The sequence below is a fragment of the Pogona vitticeps genome, chromosome 12 (genome assembly GCF_051106095.1).
Source record: "Pogona vitticeps strain Pit_001003342236 chromosome 12, PviZW2.1, whole genome shotgun sequence".
In the NCBI taxonomy this organism is placed as follows: Eukaryota; Metazoa; Chordata; class Lepidosauria; order Squamata; family Agamidae; genus Pogona; species Pogona vitticeps.
In genome coordinates, this window is record NC_135794.1 from 3954821 (window position 1) to 3976870 (window position 22050).

At 49.4% G+C, this 22050-nt stretch overlaps 1 protein-coding gene across 1 annotated transcript; it reads left to right on the plus strand.

The window, feature by feature from the left end:
- Positions 1-5339: 5339 nt before the first annotated feature.
- SNX33 (sorting nexin 33) lies at positions 5340-21753 on the plus strand. The gene is made up of 2 exons (XM_020784858.3): positions 5340-6849; positions 20561-21753. Exons 1-2 carry the CDS (start codon positions 5409-5411, stop codon positions 20812-20814), a joined length of 1695 nt encoding a protein of 564 aa, XP_020640517.2. The 5' UTR covers positions 5340-5408; the 3' UTR covers positions 20815-21753.
- The last annotated feature ends 297 nt before the right edge of the window (positions 21754-22050 follow it).

The window sequence follows — 22050 nt, forward strand, 5'->3', positions numbered from 1 at the left end:
TGTGTGTGTGTGTATAAAAAAACAATGAAATGATCAGAGTTGGCCCAAGCTCATGGCGTTCGCTATAATCCACATTTTTCAGCATCCACTGGAGGGGGTTTAGAACAGATCTCCTGCATCATCTTTCGGGGGGGGGGGCGCCCAGGTGTAAGCGGCCAGCCTGCCCGAGCGCTGGCGGGGGATGATGGGACCTGGAGTTCCATTACCCTCCTGCTCGTTTGGGGCAAACTATCGGTTTGGGTGGGGATTTTTTTTAAAAGACAACCGCATGCCCCCCCATCCTTACAGTTTTACTCTGGACTGGTGGGGGATAACACTCTGCATATACTCAGAGGCTGGCATCTCTTTCTGGGTGAAGAAGGAAACTATGGCAACAAAACAGCGTCACAAAAAGAGTATGGGGGGTAATTGCAGGCTATGGTTCCAATTAATTGGCTGCCCTGTTCGTTCCTCTGCCTCGTTAACCGAATCAGCCACGAATCTTACGAGCAAAAGAAAAATATTATCGAGGCCGGAGAACCAGCCTTGCCTCACTTACCCTCGTTTCCACCCCAGCCGGGAATCGAACTAGCGGACCTCGACGTCGCCGCCAGCGACAAACCGAAAAAAAAGCGCCCGTATCGCGTCTGCGTCACACTCGCGCCAACCTACCTCTTCTTCCGTGTCCGTCGCTCGGCATGACGTAAAACGGAACACCGCTCCGTGGCTCCGCCTTCTGCCCCGCCCCTCCCTTTCGCGCGTTCTCGCCCACCTTCCACGGGCGGGCGTTCATGCGGCGCATGCGCACGGCGGCCCCCTCCGCTGCAAGTTGTTGTGGTTTTTTTTAAGGTGGAATTTTCAAGCCCGGTTTGGGAAAGGGAGCAAAATAACACGCAGCGCTATTCGTGTGACTCCAAATAGCCCCCATCTTAAGAAGGCTTTTACTCGGGAGTAAATCCATGGGATGCAGTGGCGCTTATGCCCAAGCCTGGACAAACCACAAGGGTTCTCCAAACTACAAAGACCATGTGCCACCTTAAAAAAAAGTAGGCGAGGGAAAGTTGGTTTTATTGGACTACAAGTCCCATCAACCGTAGACTAACACGGTCAACTAGCGAGGGATGATGGGCCTTCATTAATTATCCACGGCCCCTTTAGTCTGAACTTCTACAAGGCTGCTTGAGACCAGCACAATTGTATTCCCCCTGGGCAGCAGTAGGAAAAGAGGAAGAACGGAATGTGCGATGGACGGACTCGCACAGGCTTCCGTGGGTGCAATTCCGAAAACCGCAATTAGGGAGATTTCGGAGGGTCAGGGACCTGCTCCGTGGAATTGTCTCTTGAGGACCACGCGTGTGTGCGAGCGTTTCAACAAGAAACACACAACGGAAACAAAAGCAACATAAGATGCGATGGCGCCTTAAAGACTGAGCTGCTTTATTTTAATATCAGCTTTCCTGGAACATTGGTTCAAATCGTTAGAACACAGAGCCTACATGGTAAAAACATTAATGCAAGGCTCAAGTTATGTTACGATAGTTACAGTAGGATCCTTCTATTTGCAGGATCAGTATCCACGGATTCACTTATCTGCTGGCTGGAAATGCTATTTTAAAAAAACCCTGCAAATAGATGCATTTCTAGGGTGTATTTACCAGAACCAGCCACCAGGGGAGCCAGAGACCGCAATGTATAGCGTCCGATATATCTGCATTTTCCAGCATCGCTATTGGAGCGTGGAACAGATCCCCCGTGGATACGGCGGTCCTGCTGTACTTGTATTATTAATTACAGTTAAATGCAATACAGTTTAGTTATCTAGTGATCCATAATCAGCAGGTAAGGAACTATCCTCAAAGCGGTGTATGTGGCTTGTGTCCAGACTTAGCCATGAAAAGAGTAGACCTACTGAAACAAATGGAGTTACAGGGAGTGATCTGTCCTGTTGAGACAACGGGGTTTGCTCCGGGCAAGACCACATCTGGATAAGAGGAGGCCTCTTCCGTTGCAATCCTGTGCCCATTTACTTGGGTGTAAGCTCCATCGGGCTCTGTGAGACAGACCTCTGATTAGGTATAGCTAAGCTTCAGATACAAAAATGAGAGAATTTTTTTTAAAAAGGGGTATTAATCTTTAAAGGGCAGCAAAGCTTCCCTTTGTGAATGTAGCATCTTAACTAAATGTGCCACGTATCATACATCTGTCTTCATAAAGGAAGACAGATGTACTATACATAAAGGAAGACAGAGTTTTGGCCGAGATATTCCACTTTGCTGGGGCTTCCAAAATGTGACAGAGCCCTTGGGAGGGGGGTAAGGCCTTTTTTTAAAGACCCCTTTCAGAGATGTAGCCAGTCATCTTGTCACCCAGAGTTTGAGGTGTTCTTGGCTCCAGGTGATGCACATATACCTGGAGGGACATCCAGGGAAGAGGGTGGAAAGCACAAGGAAAATCACAACTCCTTCGCTGAGCCTGCCTCTTCTTGGCTTCCATCTTTCCAGGGAGAAGTGGTTGGAAACCATCTTGATACAGTGGACCCACTACTTAACGAATTGATCCGTATTGGAACGGTGGCTGCAGGTTGAAAAGTCTGTAGGTCGAGTCTCCATTGACCTACAATGCATTGAAAACCGATTAATGCCGTAACCGGCCATTTTTGTTCCATTTTTTTTTCCTGGTCTGTAGGTCGATTCTCCGGCTGCAAGTCGAACCTAAATTTTGCGGCCAGAGAAGTCTGTAACTCGAAAAGTCTGTAAGTCGAGGGTCCACTGTAGTCCGGAAGGGGCACTGTGCGTCCTTCCGGCATCCAAACACTCAGGCTCACACCCTTCTTGGGCTCTTGGAACTGCACAGCTGGAAGGGACCCTGTGAGGTCATCCAGTCCAGCCCCGTCAAGGAGGCCCAGAGGGGGATTCGAACTCTGAACCTCTGGCCCCCCAGTCAGAGATCTCAACCACTCCGCTGTTCAGCAGCTACTAATACCTATTTTTGCACCCTACCCATGTGGGCCCCAGCCGCCCCTGCCTTAGGGAGGGCTCTGAAGCCGGATTCTGCCTGGCTTGCCAGAAGCCGGCCGAAGAGCCCAGCCGGACCGAGGGCAGCCCCGCTGCGGTGGCCCTCGGGGCCGCCTCAAGAGGGCAGCCGGCCTCCTCCCAGCTGCCGGCTGCGCGGCTTGCGCAAAAAAATAAAAAACCCGAGCAAACTTTGGAGCCTCCGGAGCGAGGCGCCTGTGCGTCATGGAGCAGGCAGGCAGGAGGGTGACCTAGAACCGGGGCGAGGAAGGGAAGGGAGGGGGCAAAGGGCGGAGGAGGGATCGGAAAGCCAGCCGGGCAGCGGAGAGCCTAGCGATCCACCACCACCCCCTTCCCGGAGAAGGGGAGGAAGGCAGGTGAGCGCCCGAAGCCCACCTGTCCCCCCCACGGGCTCTCCAGGTAGGCGCCAGCAGCGTTGCGCACGGGAGCGGCGCGCAAAGGCGAGCGCAAAGGCCACGCTCCACGGCTCCCTTTGGATCGCAGGAGGGAAAGGAGAGGCAGCGAGCGGGGGATCCGCCGAGGGGGGACCCGAGAAGAGGCTTCCTAAAGCGGCCTGGGGCGGGGGGGAATCTTTGCTCCCTCTCGTTCCCGATCCTGGTGCGGCCGGCGATCGCCCTCCGGAGAGCGACGCGTTGCAACAACAGCTGGGAAGCGAGCCAGCAAGAGGAGGAAGAGGAGGGAGGGAGGGAGGAAGGCCGGCGGGCAGCCATCGCGCGGTGGTTGCGCTCCCGGCGCAAGGTGGATCGGCTCCCGCTCGGGGAACAGAGGGGCGCCCGGGAGAGTCCCCCCCTGCCCGGCTTCCTCCACCCCAGAGGGGTCGGACGCCCTGCCCTGCCGGCTTTCCTCCCGTTGGACTGGATCGCGCCCCCCGAGGAAATTAGGGGGTCCCCCAAACCCCAGCGCACCCCCTCCGCTCTCCTCCTAGCCACTTGATCGCGGGGATCGGACTTTCCAAGCTTCGCACCAGGAATCCGGTGGGGAAGAGCAACTCATTCCCTTAGGTCTATCCTCAAGACCATATATATTTTGATCTTGGATTTCTCCCCCACTCCTCTGTCTCTCCCCCCCTTCCTTCCTCGCCCCTTTTTTTGGGAACCAGCGACCGGATTTGCTGCGGTTTTTGCGGTAAGCGTTAAGCGGACGCGCAGGAATGCGCTTCTCTGTTCTTGGGGGCGCAGGCTTTCTCTCTCTCTCTCTCTCTCTCTCTCTTTCAAAAGAAGAAATCCCTTCTGACGGTGATTTGTTTTGACCTGTGCTAGTTTCCCAGCGGATGGCAGCGGCCCAAGGAAAGAGGCCCACCACAAAAAGGATTTTACGCTCAGCCGGTGGATCTGAATAACTTTTGCAGGCCCTCCCCAGTTATTTTGGGAACCCTGGCGTGGCTGCCCTGGGGAGCGTGTGACTTCTTTCCTCTTTGTTCCCCATTCCCTGATTTTTCGCTCCTCCTGGAAAGAGGAAAACACTCTTTTTCATTCTCCTTTTTCTTTTTTCCAGTAGAAAAAAAAAACAGAAGAGAGAAAAGCTAAAACAAGAACTTGACATGAACTTTGTATTTTTCGAGGAAGCAGGGTGGGTGTGTAATGTTTGTCATCTTCCACGGACTAAGGCGTGACCTGTTCCAGTTTGGAGTGATCTGTGTTTTTAAAATCCTTTTCCTTTTATTTTTCCCTCCCCTTCGCCCCTCTGGAGGTTTGTGGGTTTTGAACCAGGCCCCAAAAGGAGACTATCCAAATTTGCGAAACATTGTCAAGTCTGTACAAACACAAGACATTTTTTTTGTTTGTTTCTGTTTTCACTTGGGTCAATCCCGAGAGGACTTTTCGAAGCGTGCCACAAGCGTGCATTGCACTGGATTTTTTGACAAAAACGACAGAAATGTGGACTATCAAGAGAGGGAAAGACGGTTTCACGAAGAAATCCATTCTGCCCGGCATGATTTCATCGGAGAGAGGTTGCTAAGCTTTCTACATATATTCCATGTTGTGGGTTCAGGAATAACTCGTTTGCAAGATAAAATCAACCCGGAGATGACTGTCTTCTGGTTACCTTGGCGTCTGACGGAGGCCTATATAACTCAAAAGGAGAGATCAGAAAATGTTGTTTGGTTTGCCCCAAGCATGTCATTCTTCATTAATTCCTCTGGACTGTGAAAACAGGATGGAATTTAACAACTTCAGCTGGGATTCGTAAGGAAAAAAATTTGCATCGTTCTGCAAGTCTGCAAGACTCTCCTCTTTTCCTGAAACCTGTTACTGCTTTTGAGGTTCCGGAGAGAGGTATCGTGCTTCCTCTCCCCCCCCCCCTGCTTGTTTATTGCTGGCGTATCCAAGGAACCAGAGCGGGAGGGGTGGCCACATTTTTGCACCCGCTGGCGGGCTCTTGTTACAGGGACCAGCCATGGCTTTGAAAGCCAGAGCGCTCTACAACTTCCAGAGTGAAAACAAAGAAGAGATCAGCATCCAGGAGAACGAGGAGCTGGTGATTTTCAGCGAGCACTCCTTGGACGGCTGGTTGCAGGGGACCAACAGCCGAGGGGAGACTGGCCTCTTCCCTGCCTCGTACGTGGAGGTTCTCCGAACCAGGTCGGCTTCGACGTACACTGAGTACTCTAACAGTTCTTCCGGGTCCCCTGGAAACGGCTCGTCCTTCTACCTGCCCCCTTCCAGCACCAGCGTCTCCCACCAGGGCAGCTTCGAAGATGATGACGAGGACGACTGGGATGATTGGGACGATGGGTGTACGGTGGTGGAGGAACCCCGCAGCGGGCCTGGCACCAACGGGCATCCGTCCGCCAACCTCTCCCACCCCGGGCCGTATCCCTATCCGAACCACATGGCCTACCGCCCCAAGCCGTCTCTGGAGAGGCAGGACAGCATCGGCTCTTCCAAAAGGGGAAGCGTGGTGGGGCGGAACCTCAACCGCTTCTCCTGTTTTGTCCGCTCCGGGGTGGAGGCCTTCCTCTTGGGGGACGTGCCCATGCTGTCCAAGGTGGCCGAGGCCTACTACATCGACATGGGCCCCAAGGGCCCCCAGTGGAGGCCCAACCCACACCCCTTGATCTGCTCCGTGGAGGACCCCACCAAGCAGACCAAGTTCAAAGGCATCAAGAGCTACATCTCCTACCGGCTGACGCCGAGCAACAGCAAGTCGCCTGTCTACCGGCGCTACAAGCACTTCGATTGGCTGTACAACCGCCTGCTGCACAAGTTCACAGTCCTCTCCGTGCCCCACCTGCCCGAGAAACAAGCCACGGGCCGCTTCGAGGAAGACTTCATTGAGAAGCGCAAGCGGAGGCTGATCTTGTGGATGGACCACATGACCAGCCACCCGACCCTCTCCCAGTACGAGGGCTTCCAGCACTTCCTCACCTGCCGGGACGACAAGCAGTGGAAGATGGGGAAGCGCCGGGCTGAGAAGGACGAGATGGTGGGGGCCAGCTTCCTCCTGACCCTCCAGATCCCCACCGAGCACCAGGACCTCCAGGACGTGGAGGACCGCGTGGATGCCTTCAAGGCCTTCAGCAAGAAGATGGACGACAGCGTCCTGCAGTTGACCAACGTCGCATCCGAGCTGGTCCGGAAGCACGTCGGGGGCTTCCGTAAGGAATTCCAGAAACTGGGCAACGCCTTCCAAGCCATCAGCCAGTCCTTCCAGATGGACCCGCCCTACAGCTTGGACGCCCTCAACGGGGCCATCTCACACACGGGCAAGACCTACGAGACCGTGGGGGAGATGTTTGCGGACCAACCCAAGAACGATCTCTTCCTCATGCTGGACACCCTCTCCTTGTACCAAGGACTCCTGTCCAACTTCCCCGACATTATACACCTGCAAAAAGGTAAGAGCTGTGAGCCATCTGGGAGGGGGGGGCAACCACAGCGGAGGTGCCAAAGGGTACCTTCAAAATTCAGTGGCTTTGGGGGAGATGTGGTTTCTTCGTGGCATTGGCTAAGTCAGGGGGGATCCTCTGATCCTTGCAAGAACGTGTTTCCTGGGGAGGATTCCAGATTTGCTGCTGGTGGAGCGTTCTCCGCGGATGTAGTAGCGTGAAAGGCCTAAGAGGGAAAAATACTAATAGGGATGCCTCCCAGCCTAAAAAACCGACCCAAGGGAAGCCAAGGCAGGATGTAAATAACCGAGATAGGCTCTTGTTTCAGCCACTTGTGTTTAAGGAAGGCAGCTTCCGCAACCTGCTTCTTTCTCGAGGTGTGGGACTACAATGGCCATCGCTCCCGTGGCAGGAGGTGAAATGGGGTGCCCCCTATGAGAAGACTGGCAGGGGGAGAATGGTATGAAGCTAAAGAGTTGGACCAATTTTATTGAAGGGTTGATTTCTAAAATATTTTTACCCTGCTTCTCAGGGTCTCTAGGCAGAGAATATTGAGAAGTGGTTTCCATGCCCTTCCTCCAGGGGGCGTCCTGGGACTGGGCAGCTGGCCCAAGGCCACCCAGGCTGGCTCTTGTCCCTGGAGGCACAATGGGGGAATCGAACTCCCAACTCTCTGGCTTCGCAGCCAGATATTGTAGGTGGCAAAAAATATCGGCATTCCTCTTACACGCCACTCCAGCATTCTGTTTCTTGAGTTCATCCGTGTTTAAGTTGGGTATTGACATATCCCTGTTTTCACTTTCTTAGTTTATTTAACTGTTCCATGTTGAAAGTCAAAAGGTTTCCATAGGAAATGGGAAAAGGGCCTGGATTTTTAAAAAAATTTAATTTAACGGATGGAAGTGATTGTTCCTTCTGAAATAGAATCCACTTGGAAGGGGGGGGGGGGGAAGAACTGGATGCTGTTATTCCAAAGACAGACACTGTGAGGGATGGGAGACGGGCGAGGGTTTTGGTCTTTGGCCTCAGTCTCCTGCAGATGTTGGCGCCTTTCGTAGAGGGTCCCTGGCAACATAATCACGTTTACTGTCAGAAGGCAGCACCACGGTCTTGGAGGCGTGGAATGTTCACAAACATTCCAACAGCTCAGGCTGTGGGTTTCCGTGAACAAAGAAGTTGGCGGCTCAGCTGGGAGCCAACTCTGATGCAGTCCCAAGAAAGAGGAGGAATGTTGTGTAGGAGACAGAGGACTGCAAGGGGATCCCGGAATTTGCAGCATCTCTAGTCAGCAAGGCTTCAGTACAATGGTGATGACGACGACAACGACAAAACAACAACAAAACAGTGGAGAAAAGCCACAAGGAACAGGGTCTAAATGAAAGTGCATGTTTCGCATTGCCTTAGGAAATGTTCTTTGTCGGCCCCTCCGTGGCCAGAATATGGCCAATTGGCAGGCAAAGGCTCAAATCCAGTTGCTAGTCCCAACAAGAGTAGACCGATTGAATCCACAGGGGCTTGGTAAGTCAACATTCTCTAAATTCCATTGGCCGAAGTCCAGGAGCAAGTCACAACAAGGATGAGCCCATTGACTCTGTGGGGATTTGATGAGTCAACACCTCTATAAGTTCTGCGGATGCAGTGCGCCTATCCGTTTGTGACTTATTGCCGGATTTCTGCCACTGCTTCACTGGGTCTCCTCTCGTGGCAACGGACATGGGATTCAGGCCGACGTCAGCTTCTCTGGTGTATCTGTGTGGCGTCCAAGGGAGATTATCGTCTCAGTTTTCTTCTGGCTGTCATAAGCAGTTTACCGGAGCTGTCCGGCTGATTATATTCCGAAGGAAAGGCCCTGAAAGCGCCTAGTCCATGGAGACTGGAGCATGGATGATGATGTGCCACCTCTTCTTTAGGTTTCCTCTACACCAAGCTTTCTTCTCTAATCTCAGCTTTGTAACAGCCTTTCCTGTAATGTTTCAAAGGTCAACTCTGCTCCGTTCTGTGGCGGTTTCCCCAGAATTGCAAGCATGCTATCCATCAAACGATGGACGAGAAAACACGGTAGATGAGCCAACATCTGCCGTTGTGACAGCCATGGTAGCAATCATAACAAAATCAGCACTGGAGGGTACGTTCCTGATTTCAGTAATACTTTCGGACATTTGATAGGTCCTGATTCATCCTTTGAAGAACTGACTGCTTTTTTCCCCCAACAACCAGTAAAGAGTACATTGGTTTATCATGGATCTGTGGGTGGAATATTTTAAAAAGATAACTCAGTTTCGGCAGCTGGCTGGATAATTCATTAGTTTAGGTCTCTGGCTATGGAGCCCAGAGGCTGGAAGTTCGATTCCCCGCCAGGCGTCCTGGGAGGAGAGCCAACCTGGGTGGCCTTGGGTGTCGCGACTGCCACCTCCTCCTACGTCACCACAAGAGATGACAGGTCACGATCCTTCACACACACACACACTTCGCTGCCACCAACCACACATAAACCTAAAAAGATAACTCAGTTTCGGCAGCTGGCTGGATAATTCATTAGTTTAGGTCTCTGGCTATGGAGCCCAGAGGCTGGAAGTTCGATTCCCCGCCAGGCGTCCTGGGAGGAGAGCCAACCTGGGTGGCCTTGGGCAAGCTGCACAGTCCCAGGGATCCCCCCCCAGAAGAAGGGAATGGTAGACCATTTCTCTGTATTCTCTATTTCAGAAAAGCCAGCCTGGGTGGCCTTGGGCCAGCTGTACACAGTCCCAGAGCGCCCCTAGAGAAAGGGAATGGTAAACCATGTCTGACTATTCTCGTCCTAAATCAGTGGTCCCCAACCTTGGGCTTCCAGATGTTCTTGGACTTCAACTCCCAGAAATCCTGGCTAGCAGAGGTGGTGGTGAAGGCTACTGGGAGTTGTAGTCCAAGGTTGGGGACCACTGGCCTAGAGAACCCTAAGGTTCACCATAAGTCAGAGTTGACTTGACACACCATGATTATGATGATGATGGTTCAACTTCTACTGTGCCTCCTGTCCCCAATATAAGCAGGTGTTGGGTGGATCATGGACATATGTTCCTTCCAAACAACCGCTAGCCTTTGTCTTGTCAGACTTATTCTCAGATCAAGCTAATCTTTAAAAAAAAAACAGTTGTTCTAAATTTTCAGTCCTTGAGATCTTTTGGATTTCCACTCTCAGTGGTTTGGGGACTGGGGATTCAAACCGGTGATTTCTCAGGTATCTGAAGTCATTCTCGGATAGCTCCGTGGTTTAGGCGTCTGGTTGGGAGTTCGATTCCCCACTGTCCCTCCTTGTCTAGATCACCGTAGGGTCGTTTCTGGTTCTTTACTTCTAAGATGATAATGATGATGACATTTGACCAAGGCAAACCCATTTCCTGGTAATCGCTCTTGGGATCCTGTGTGGGATCGAAGTGTCCCAGAGCTTTTGGGTGTGAAGGACGTGTTCCCGAAATGGCTTTTGGGGACAACGGCTTCATTTGGAGAAGAGCCCTTAATTGTAGCGCATGAATTAAACACTGGTAACCAACTTGGCCGAGGTTTCAAAGAAGGCATTTGTTCGTTTCGTTGGGAGAGCTGCTAGAAAAAACACCCAACTGCCAGGCCGTCTGTTCTCCGCAGTTCACAGGGACCTCCGCCAGCAATGGAAGCCGCAAGCGGCGAATAAAGGAGAGGTTTAATATTCACGCCTGCGTTTTCATGCGCATGTGTTTTTTCCAAGGCAGATCCATGCATGTCTGCTCAGAGGTGAGTCCTGTTTGAGTTACCCTGAGATACAGACAAGCCTTCAAGACAAACAAAGATCTTACGTTCCCCGTGTGGCAACACTGCGGTGACCACCTTGTGTAGGCTGCAACCTTCGTTTGCTTCGTTCCTGGGGGAAATTTTAAAAAAAGAGGAAAGGAACGGAACAGAAAGGAAAGGAAAAGCAGGTCACATAAACAACTAGAGATGGGCACGAATCACTGTTTTGGCGGTTCGTGCCAGTTCGTTTATTGACCGAACCGGTGTCCAGAGCTCCAAAGCCCCGCCTCTTTCGGTGGGCATCCACTCGGAGGCAGCAGCCTGGCTTCCCTGCCCCGCCTCCTTTGGGTGCTGCCTCTGATTGGGCGCCCACTAGAGAAGGCGGAGCTTTGATGTGCCAAACACCTGTTTGGCCAATAAACAAACTGGCACGAAACACAGCTCATGCCCGTCTCTAAAAACTATTCTTTAAACAACGCATCCCTTTAAGCCTGACACAGAGGAAAAACAGGAGCAATGACTTATTCGAGATGGAGATCAGAGAGACGCAGAAAAACAGAGCATTGGGAATTATATATATTTTTCTAAACTATCTTTCGGCCAAAAGGACAACATTGCCTTGGCTTTTTCAGAGAGGCTGGACTGGAGAATTTAGCATCATGTGTTTGTGAGCATACATGGTTACAAAGGAATCGGCTGACATCCCTTGGGGTGAGGATGGAAAAAGAAGGAACATCTCCTGCCTTTTTCTCTTGGATTTATTTTTTTTCAAACTGCTACGAAACCGACAGGGTCCTGCGGATCTGAGTGTTGGCTTGAGCCTTCTTGGTCATCGTATGTTAATTGAACAGAGCTAACTAGCCTGATTTCTTTCGCCCTTGCATGCTTTCACTTTCTATTGTAAATTATGTAAAGGTGTGTGTGTGTGGTTTTTTTTGGCATGCCTACTTCCTCAGATTATGCAAGGGGTTGTGAAGGCACACCCACAAACCATGAGGATCCCAATTCACTTACCCACCTGCCTTTGAGATTTGAACAAGCATTGCCCAACTGTAACCATGAGGTCTAGAAACATTGTCATTTTGTTTATTTCCTTGCTTGCTTCTTTGACCAGCGAAGCTGAGCCTCCCTAGAAGTTGGAATTGGGTCTCCACAAAATCCATGTTTTGCATTTCCCCCACCAGCTAATGATGGTTATTTTAAATATATATATATATATATAAAAGCCTTCCCAGAGTAGCTAAAAAAAACCCTGGACTTGATGATTCAGCCCTGCAGTTCGAAGATGTTGTTGATGATGATAATTTTGGTCTAGAATTGTGATCTTCTGCAACCCATATAGCCAGTGACTGGGGAATGTTAGATCCAAAGTGTCTAGAGGGACATCTAGGTTTGGATAATTGGCATGAACAGAACCTCGCTTGTCTCTGTTATTTCAAAAATCCCCAATCAATAGTAAATGCCATAAAACAGGGACAAGGCTCAGAATCAGATTGTTCTTAATCTAGCAGGGGTTGCGAATACTCTTACTTAGTCCAGCACCCTGGAACAGCTGCTGCTACCAGTCAGAGTTGGCCATACTATGGTTGGAAACGTTACATGTTCTGGACTGCAATTCCCATTATCCCCCAGTAGTAAAAAAAATAATAATAATAACATTTCCGAACTATACCCAAGCTTTAATGGAGCAGCTCCCCCCTCCAACGTGGCATAAGACAGCTTATGTTACATAAAGCCAGCACAGCAAACAACAGAGGGCATAAATATCACGTAAGTACCTATAAACAAGCAGAAAAAGCACACAATGATAAAATAATAGTAATAATATAATATAATAAGCACTCTCAAAAAAAATGAATCAAGGTGTGAGATTAATTTGAAGCCAGCAATGAGTTCCGTCTTTCCATGGTTTGTTTAACGAATTCAACGGTGACGAAGAGTCGGACACGACTAAACAACAAAATAGGATGTTTAGTAGTCTGTGCCAGCTAGCAGGAACACAACGGTACAAAAAACGGGAAGCGTTCTTGATCCCAGCTCTTAAAGGCTTTAGGCACTGGTCCCTCAGATCTGCAGATAAAGGACATTCTTTTAGAAAGTGTACCATGTCCTCCATTTTAGAGCATCTCGCTGGACAATTTTTGCCTGTACCGTGTTGGTCCATGGGACATCCCTGAATCTCTTTCCACTGTAACGGGTTCAGTCTGCACCTCGTGACCCGTTGTCTCAGCTCATGTGAGCTAATAAGGGACAAATACGCTTTCCAGAAGGCCAGGAACCACATAAATCAGATTGGAAGAGAGCCGATCTAAGCATCATCTTGGTACCGTAGGGTGCACAACCTCCCATGGCTTTTCAATTGCGAGGCTGTGCTGTCGTTTCCGTGCCAGGGCGCTCGGGCCTCTTATCTCCTTGGCCCGTTGCCCGGATGCCAAGAAAAAACCCAAAGTTAGCACAGCGGCAAGCGGCTCATGAGGACGAGAGAGCCCAGTTATACAGCGCGCTCCTTGTTCACGACAGAGCTGGCGTCATGCTGGATGCGGGTGCCAAGACCTGGTGACACCAGGGCGTTCTGCTCGGGGTCGCTTGAGGTCATTTCTCAGGGTGGAATGGATATTGCTTTTCTGGGAGGCAGTCTTTGAGCCACCTTGAATTTCCCGGTTGATCTCGGTCCCCGGATTTCTTGCTTTGGATGATAGCAGGTGCTATCGGCTTGTTTAAACATAGCTGAGACTGCAGCCTTTCGTTGAGTCATGGGTTCGACATCTACAGTACCGTCCTCTACGTGTTCGCACACAGCAGGCATGCAAATTTAGGTGTGTGACATTTGTCAACCTTAACCACACTCCGGCGGAACTCCTAGGAGACGGATCTTGTTTGCTCGGTGGAGGGCAAACAACAAGCAGGCTCCTACCTTTTCAGAAATAGGGCATCTCATTTTTCTTAAATGTCTCTGGCTCCAGCCCACTCCAGAAGATGCTCGGAGCTCTTGGTTGGCCGGTGGTTATTTATATACCTGTTTAGATGGGAGGGGGATGAAAAGGCAGGGCTTTGCATTATACGGACATTAAAGATACGCTTAACAGTGGCTGCTAAACAAACGGGTTGGGAGAGAACAAGGATTGCTAGCATTAATAAGCCGATTTGCCCATGAATGATGGTAGAGGTTATTTGCAGGAACTTTGGTGGGTGTGTGGGTCAAAGGCAGGGATGGGATTTGGGGATTTTTTCTTACTGCAAATCCCATCATTGTTCATCCTGGAGAATGAGTTCTACCTGACAGAAAGGTACCTACGTGCGGCTAACCTGGGAGAAATGGCCTCAACTAGGCCTAGCTGTTCAGAAAGAAATCTCCCAGCTTGCACTGGAGCAGGAACAGGAAGCGGAACTTGGCCTAGGTCATCTTCGAGGTCTTCCATGCTAGGCCTGGTTTCCCAGGTGAGCCATATTTAGGTGCCTGCTAAGTCACCCCTAATGTAGACTTCAAGGAGAAGAAATTGGCCTAGCCCCCTATACTTATTTCAGCAAGGAAGCTGAAAAGGGGTTCAGGAGAGAGCTGGATTTTTGCGGGAGGAACATGTGATCACCAGGTAATTCTAATCTGATGCTGAAAAATGCAGATGTATCGAACGCTATACATTGCATGGTCTCTGGCGCCGTCTAGTGACCACTTCTGGTAAACACACCCTGGAAATGCATAGAAATCTGTATTTCTGGGGTTTTCTGTTCATTATTTTCAGGCAGTAGATAAGTGAATCAGTGGATGCTGATCCTGCGGATAAAGGAGTCCCACTTGTAATCCAGCCTAGTTGGGGTGATTAACATATGTAGTGACTTCAGAAGCCTTTCTCGCTGTTGAAACCCCTGGAGATAAAGTTTAATTGCTAGATGAATTCTTGAGGTCCACCTCTATGGGATATTCGCCAACTAATCGCTCAGGGTGGTAAGTACTATGCTACGTACACCCGCTCTGTTCAGATCCCCCCTATCAACCAAGGACTTCCACATCCTCTCACTCGGGATATATCTATGGCTCTAGGGTTTATTTTGTCTCTTTGGTGGCTGAGTCATAAAACTGGAGCCACGCCTGTAGATTCAAGGTGGAGTTTGGAACAACCTGACGCTCTGGCTTCTCAGGAAGGGTATGAGTCAGTGCAGGTGGCAGGAAAAGCGTTCTTCCAAGTTCGGAAAGCGAGCTCCACTCTGTTCTCCCCAGGTGAGACAAAAGGCAGACATGTTTGGAGGACGCAGGCAGAAAGATCCGCCAGCCAAGGTATGGTGGCATGGATCAGAGAGAGTATGTAGGAAGAACCACTGAAAGTTGCACTGGTGGCCCATCTAGCCTCAGATCCTACAAAATATTACCATATTTTTCGCTCCATAAGACGCACCTTTCCATAAGACGCACCAGTTTTTTAGGAGAAGAAAACAGGAAAATATAATCTGTTTTCTTTGCTCCATAAGACGCACAGACTTTCCACCCCCCTGTTTTGTGGGGGAAAGTGCGTCTTATGGTGCGAAAAATATGGTAATTCATGGCTTTGTTTTTGTCGGGATAGGGACGTGGTGGCGCTGCGAGTTAAACCGCAGAAGCCTCTGGGCTGCAGGGTCGGAAGACCAGCCGTCGTAAGAGCGAATCCACGCGACGGAAGGAGTTCCCATCGCTTGTCCCAGCTCCTGCCAACCTAGCAGTTTGAAAGCATGTAAAGATGTGAATAGATAAATAGGTACCACCTCCGTGGGAAGTTCACCGCGTCCCATGTCTAGTGACGCTGGCCATGTGACCACAGAAACTGTCTATGTACAAACACTGGCTCTACGGCTTGGAGACGGGGATGAGCACCGCGCCCTGGAGTCGGACACGACTGGACTAAATGTCAAGAGAGGAATGTTTACCTTTACCTTGTGTTGGGATAGCTTTGCAAATGCTTCTCATTCCCCATCGATTTGAAAACAGCAATAGCAACTGTTTTCCTTTGCAAATGAACCTTGCACATATGCAAATTCTATAGTCCTGAGCCTCAGTGTTACGCAGTTGTAGAATGGGAGAGCTTGGCTGTGTGTGCGGGGGTATTATTTATTTATCATGGAAGCGGTAGCCTCCGAAACTTTTTCAAAGTTCATCGATGTCCCCCAGCTGTGAAAGCAGACCTTTGTGCTTGTTGTTGTTTGTCAACTTACATACTGCCCCATAGTATTAAAGCAATCTCTGGGTGGTGGTTTATCAGTGAATTGGGTACTCATTTTATTGACGTCAGAGGAATGGAAGGCTGAGTGAACCTTGAGCCGGCTACCCAAGCTCATTGGTTCGAACTTGGGTTGTAAGCAGAGCCTTGACTGCAGTACTGCAGTTTAACCACTGTGCCATGAGGCTCGTAAGAAACACTAGTACAGTTGCCTGTCCTTTCCGTTTATTACTTTTTAGAAGGCAATTTTTTTCTGCTATAGCTGTTCTAATTTTAACTGTTTAATCTCACAGCCACGCCGTTTCTAAGCAATAAATGATGTTTCTAAGCAATAAATGATGTTTCTAAGCAATAAACGATGTTCCTGGTGATCGGTTGCCTTCGTACAGCGTGGCTGATGCTTTTTAGAGGAGAACTAGCTTTCGGGTCCCCTCTCGGGCCTGTCCCTGTTAAAGGACTATAACTGCAAGTTAAGCAACACAAGGGGATAAAGCTTTTTTTTCCAAAAAAAGTCCAGATCTTGTTTCCATGCTGTGCTAAAAGAGAAGGGAAAGCATCTCGGGGAACTGGGGAGCCTGGCTGTCGGCTGAGGACAGTGGCGTGTGGCGGAGGAGAGGCGTCTTTTTCATTCTCTGGCACCCTTCACCGATGCCACATCACTGTGGCAAAGGATTTAAGAAGCTGCCGAATCTTACACAATCTCCCGTCCGTCTAGACATTTATTTTTTGACATTTGGCTGTCGGCTTTGGAAGAGTTTCGTTCCGTTCGCCCTCGAACTGCCGGGGGACGGATCCGTAAAGCCGCCCGACTTCGCCGACAGGGTGACGAGCTGCGGGTTAGTCCTTAAAACCCTAAATAAACAAAGCCCTAGTTGGACAGATTGGGCTCCGAGAAAGAAAGGCCCAGGAAGGGTCAAAGCAAACACACAAACAGAACAGGAATGAACAGAACTCAGCCAGGATACTATCCGGGGGAGGCTTAAATGGGAGGGGGGGAAGCTCTGATTTTTGAAATCGGAATTTAGGGTTCGGGAAGACTGTCGTGCGAGAAAGAAGCAAAACTGAAATAAAACCAGCATCAAAGAACAACATTTTTAATCACAGGCCAAGGACATGCTTTTGGACTGCAGCTTCCAGAATCCCCTAGGCACCACGGCCATTGCATGCTAGTCAGGGGATTTTGGGAGTTGTTGTCCTGAACAAGAACACCCCCGCCCCCGTTGCCGATTCTGGTTTGACCGAATTAAAAGTTTTGAGTTCTTTTGGTTAAAAGATAGGCTAATATACCATGGTTGTTATTTTCGTGGTGGCCAAGGATTTAGTGGTATCCCCCCCCTCAAGTCGGCGAAATTGGAAATGGTAATACCCAAATGGAAAAGACAGCTTTCTTCCGGTGAAATAAACACCTCGCAATGGCCTGCTTTGTTTCTGAGTTCAAGTTCAGAGCGTATCGATAACAAATGTGCAACACATTTTTAAAAAAAAGCAATACCTAATTAATTACAATACCTAATAAAAAGCAATACCTAATTAATTACAATACCTAATAAAAAGCAACGCCTAGTTAATTACAGCGGTGCAGTCAACGTCAGCTCATGCAGATCTAACGAGAAAGTGACCTGGATTCTGTGCTCTTAAAATGTTCTGCCTTGTTCTTGTGCGCAGAGTAATTTTACCCATGAGTAAGTCTGGGATACACATGGCAAGGCTCTTTGGCTGAAGCAGGCACCGCGTGTGATGGATTAAAGCGGTCGCTCTGAATTATTGATCACTCAGAAAACTAGGCTGGTTCTTCATTTACATTAATTAAGGTGTCCGTGGAGAGGTTGGCATCCGTGGCTTCTTTTCTTGCGGAGCTCAAATCTCAGGAATGGATGGCGGTCCCTGCTGAATGAGCATCCATGCGCAGCCTCCATGTAAAATCGAAGAGCCCACATGTAGCCCTCTAGAGCAGTGGTCCCCAACCTTGGCCCTCCAGATGTTCTTGGACTACACCTCCCAGAAATCCTGGCCAGCAGAGGTGGTGGTGAAGGCTTCTGGGAGTTGTAGTTCAAGAACATCTGGAGGGCCAAGGTTGGGGACCACTGCTCTAGAGGACTACCATTCCTTTCAACCCCAGAGGGTTGAGGAAGGCAACTCCTTGTCTAATACGATTTGGAGAGACTTTCTAATCCACACACAGGAGGTGAAATCTGAGACCGGCCACCTCTGACTTGAGTCGACAGCCGCCATTTTGGAGCGTGCTTTGAAGGAAGCTAGCCATGGTTTTCGTAACCTTCGTTTTCCTTCTGTACCACCCCTCCAGTTCTTTGGCCCTCGGCCTGATGAAGACCCATACAGAGTTGACAGCTAGTTTACGGCTGCCATTTCTGGTGTGTGGTCTAATAAAGGGGCGAGTCACCCTTGCCTTCAGATCATGTACAAGGACCGCACCGCTTTTATAAATTCTCTCACAGAGTTGAGGGAAGCTAGATTTTTTGTCTTCTCAACATTCCTGCAATGTTGGCTGAGTGGAAAAATAGGGATTTGTTAGCATGGGATTTTTTAAAATTTCATTCTTTGGACCACAAATCCCATAATTCTCTGTTCTGAGTGATTCACCCGACAGATCCATATTTACAGACACCTAAATGTGGCTCGCCTGGAGAAAAGGCCTAGCTGAGAAGGCATAGGCCTAGCTTCCTGTTCAGAAAGGAAGTTGCCCAACTACTCAACAGGAAGCTAGGGGGATCTAGGCCTATGCTCACCTTGAAGCCTTCCTGGCTAGGCCTTTTCTCCAGGTGAGCCGCATTTAGGAGTCTGTAGGTGTGAGTCTAGAGTTATGGGCTTTGTAGTCCAAAACTTCCAAAAGTCCCATGCCTAGCGATTTGCCCAAAGTCAGGAAGGGAGATTTGTTTTCTTTATGCACCACACCTGCTCAGGTAACTTCTGGGAATCTTACAAACAAACTAGATGAAGCAAGATGAGCGGGCAGCATAGAGGAGACCATAGGAAAGGCTCAGGTTCCAAACTGGATCTGTGTGAGCAAGTCACTGGTTGACCAGTTAAAGTCACTGCAAATTTCGTGCTAATAATTGCTGTATAGGAATGTGGAACTGAGAACAGGAGAATGTTAGCATATGCAAATAAGTTTTTATTAGCATAAGATAAGAATGCATATATTTCAGGTATCTCTGGGCTGTTCTTCCTTCTTTTGTTTTGACTTTTTGGGATCATTCATTTCAATGGGGCTACTCTAGGTCGACTGAAAGCCAGTGTGGTCTAACGGCTAGAGTGATGAACGAGGGATCAGGAGATCTGGATTCAAATCCCTCCTCAGCCATGGGAATTCATGAGAAGGGGGGAAGAGAATGGAGTAGGGAACAGGCAAAGCCTTATATACCTCATGTTCCTAAAAAAAGAAAAAGCACACAACCAACCCTTTAGAGGTGCCATTGTTGGAGTTACAAGATTCAACTTTAAAAATGTCAAATGCGATCGCCGTTTCTTTGCTCTGCTAGGCAAAACGGTGACCTCAGCTCTCTTTTCGGCGAGTGTTTTCTGCTGAATGGAATCCACAGAGATCAGGATAGGCTGATGAGAATTGAACAAAGCAGCCTGGCTGAACACAAATGCCATCCCCAACATCGTTATGCTGTCAGGGGGCATAACAGGGTAAACCTCACTCTTTTCCAGAGATGGGAACTTGAGTCAAGGGACAAGTCGGACTTAAGTTGCATTGGCGACTTGACTTGGACTCCACTTGAGTTCCCCCCCCTTTTTTCAATGAGACAGAACTTACAAATCAGAACCTCCCTTTTTTGGGAGGGGGGAAGCTTGTTTTTAATAGGGACTAAGATTTGGGACTTGGTACTTGGTACCAAATTCTTGGACTTGGGACTTGGTGCCAAAGACTTTGACTTGGGACTTGGTGCCAAAGACTTTGACTTGGGACTTGGTGCCAAAGACTTGGACTTGGGACTTGGTACCAAAGACTCGGACTTGGTACTTGGTACTAAAGACTTGGACTTGGGACTTGATAATAAAGACTTGGACTCGAGACTTGGTATTAAAGACTTGGACTTGGGACTTGGTACCAAAAACTCGGACTTGGGACTTGGTACCAAAGACTCGGACTTGGTACTTGGTACTAAAGACTTGGACTTAGGACTTGATAATAAAGACTTGGACTCGAGACTTGGTATTAAAGACTTGGACTTGGGACTTGGTACCAAAAACTCGGACTTGGGACTTGGTACCAAAGACTTGGATTTGGGACTTGATAATAAAGACTTGGACTCGAGACTTGGTACTAAAGACTTGGACTTGGGACTTGGTACCAAAGGCTCGGACTTGGGACTCTAACTCAAAGACTTGCCGACATCCTTGGTGATACTGCCACCAGTTAAGCCCAAGGGTTTCAGTGTGAGTGGAGGGACCTCATCACAAAAGACTCCATGGGGATCCCTCCCGCCAATAAACTGGACAATGATTGGAAAGTAGAATAGAATCCAAGTTTTTGTGTATGTGTGTGAATGTGTGTGTGTGTGTGAAAGAGAAAAGAATGACTTTTGTACTACAACTCCCAGAATCCTGCAGCCAACATGGCTGCTGGGGGATGCCAGGCCTTACAGTCCAGAGAGAACAGCTTCCCAAGCTCCCGGTTGCATTCCAGATTGTCCGCTTTCTCTCGTACGTCTTGTATCTCCTTGGAGGTGGACCAAGAGGGCCGTCCTCCATCAAGCTCTGTAGACTTGCTCCCCTTTTCTAACCCATCTCTTCCTCTCTCTCTCCCTTCCTCCCCGGGTCAGGTGCTTTTGCCAAAGTGAAGGAGAGCCAGCGGATGAGCGACGAAGGGAAAATGGACCAGGAGGAGGCCGACGGGATCCGGAAGCGTTGCCGGGTGGTGGGTTTCGCCCTGCAGGCGGAGATGAACCACTTCCACGAGCGGCGCGTGGCGGACTTCAAGAAGATGATGCAGTCTTACCTCAAGCAGCAGATCGTCTTCTACCAGAGGGTCAGCCAACAGCTGGAGAAGACGCTGAGGATGTACGACAACCTCTAGGACTTCGGCCGGTCCGACATTCCTGACGTTTCTTCTTCGCAAAAGAGGATTTCCACCGGCTCGGGGCTTTGAGCGAACTGCAAGGCTCCCAGCTCCTCGGTCGGCTGGGACGGCTTTTATTGCTTTGCACCGGGGAGGGACAGAGGGCATCTGAACCTAAGAGGAGTGCATTCCCGCTCAGGAGCCAGGGCCATACTTACGGGGTGGAGAGGTTCTGTTTTGGAACTGGGGTGCTTCGTTCTCGGGGAGGGGGGGCTTGAGCCCAGAGCTTTTAAAAATTCAACCCAAAATATGAAAACAGGGAACAGAAACACAGAGAGGGAGAGGAACTTTGGATACCCACCAGTCTCAATGCAACCTTGAAATTTCTCCCTTCATCCAAACTGATCGAAAGACATCTGAAGAAATACAACGTGAAGGACATTCCAGGGAGAAACCCTTCTTCTTCTTTTTTTTTTCCAAGAAGAGGTTTCCTCTCCCTTCTGCCCCTTGTTCTGTTTACAACCAAGACAGACAAGTTCTCACCCCCCCCCCCCCAGAAAGAAGCAGAAGATGATCCTGTGGGTTCGCTCCCCACCTTCCCGGTCTTCTCAGGCTTCGTTTTCTCAAAATGACACCCTCCTCCTCCTCTTGAGGAGATCCCTTTCCCCCCTACCCTCGGGGTTCAGTGGAATAAGCATCAGAATTTGCTTTCCACAATTCTGGCAGTATAAAGGTAGACGGTAAGGACTTGAAATAAGAGGAGAGAAAGGGGACGTCTGCCGTGTGCGTGTGTTACATCTTGGTAAACTGAAATAATTCCTTTAGGGTATTTGCACACGCACACATCCCCCCCCCCTTTTTTTAAAAGATTATGTGCAGAGCTGACTGTGGAATTAATTTTTTAATTTTTATTTTTATTTTGTATTCTAAAATCAAAATGCTGCTTGGGAACTGCAACTGTGTTTTGCTTGACTCGTTTCTAAAGGGCTCCGGTGTTGGTGGGAGGCCACGCCGAAGACCATCGGTTGTATAGTGGTGCCTTGCTTGACGACGTCAATCCATTCCAGCGAGATCGTGGTAGAACGAAATCATCAAGCAAAAGTAAAAAGCCCATTGAAACGCACTGAAAACCGCTCAATGCGTTCCAATGGGCGAAATACCTCAGCGTCCAGCGAAGATCCTCCATAGGGCAGCCATTTTCCGATCCCTGTTAAGCGAAAAATCCATCCTAAAAACAGCGGGGTGCCATTTTGC

Bases quoted from the DNA above. Each gene is read 5' to 3' on its own strand.
- SNX33 (XM_020784858.3), top strand. From the start codon at position 5,409: ATGGCTTTGAAAGCCAGAGCGCTCTACAACTTCCAGAGTGAAAACAAA. The intron at 6,850-20,560 runs GTAAGAGCTGTG...TCCCCGGGTCAG, and splicing joins CATTATACACCTGCAAAAAG to GTGCTTTTGCCAAAGTGAAG.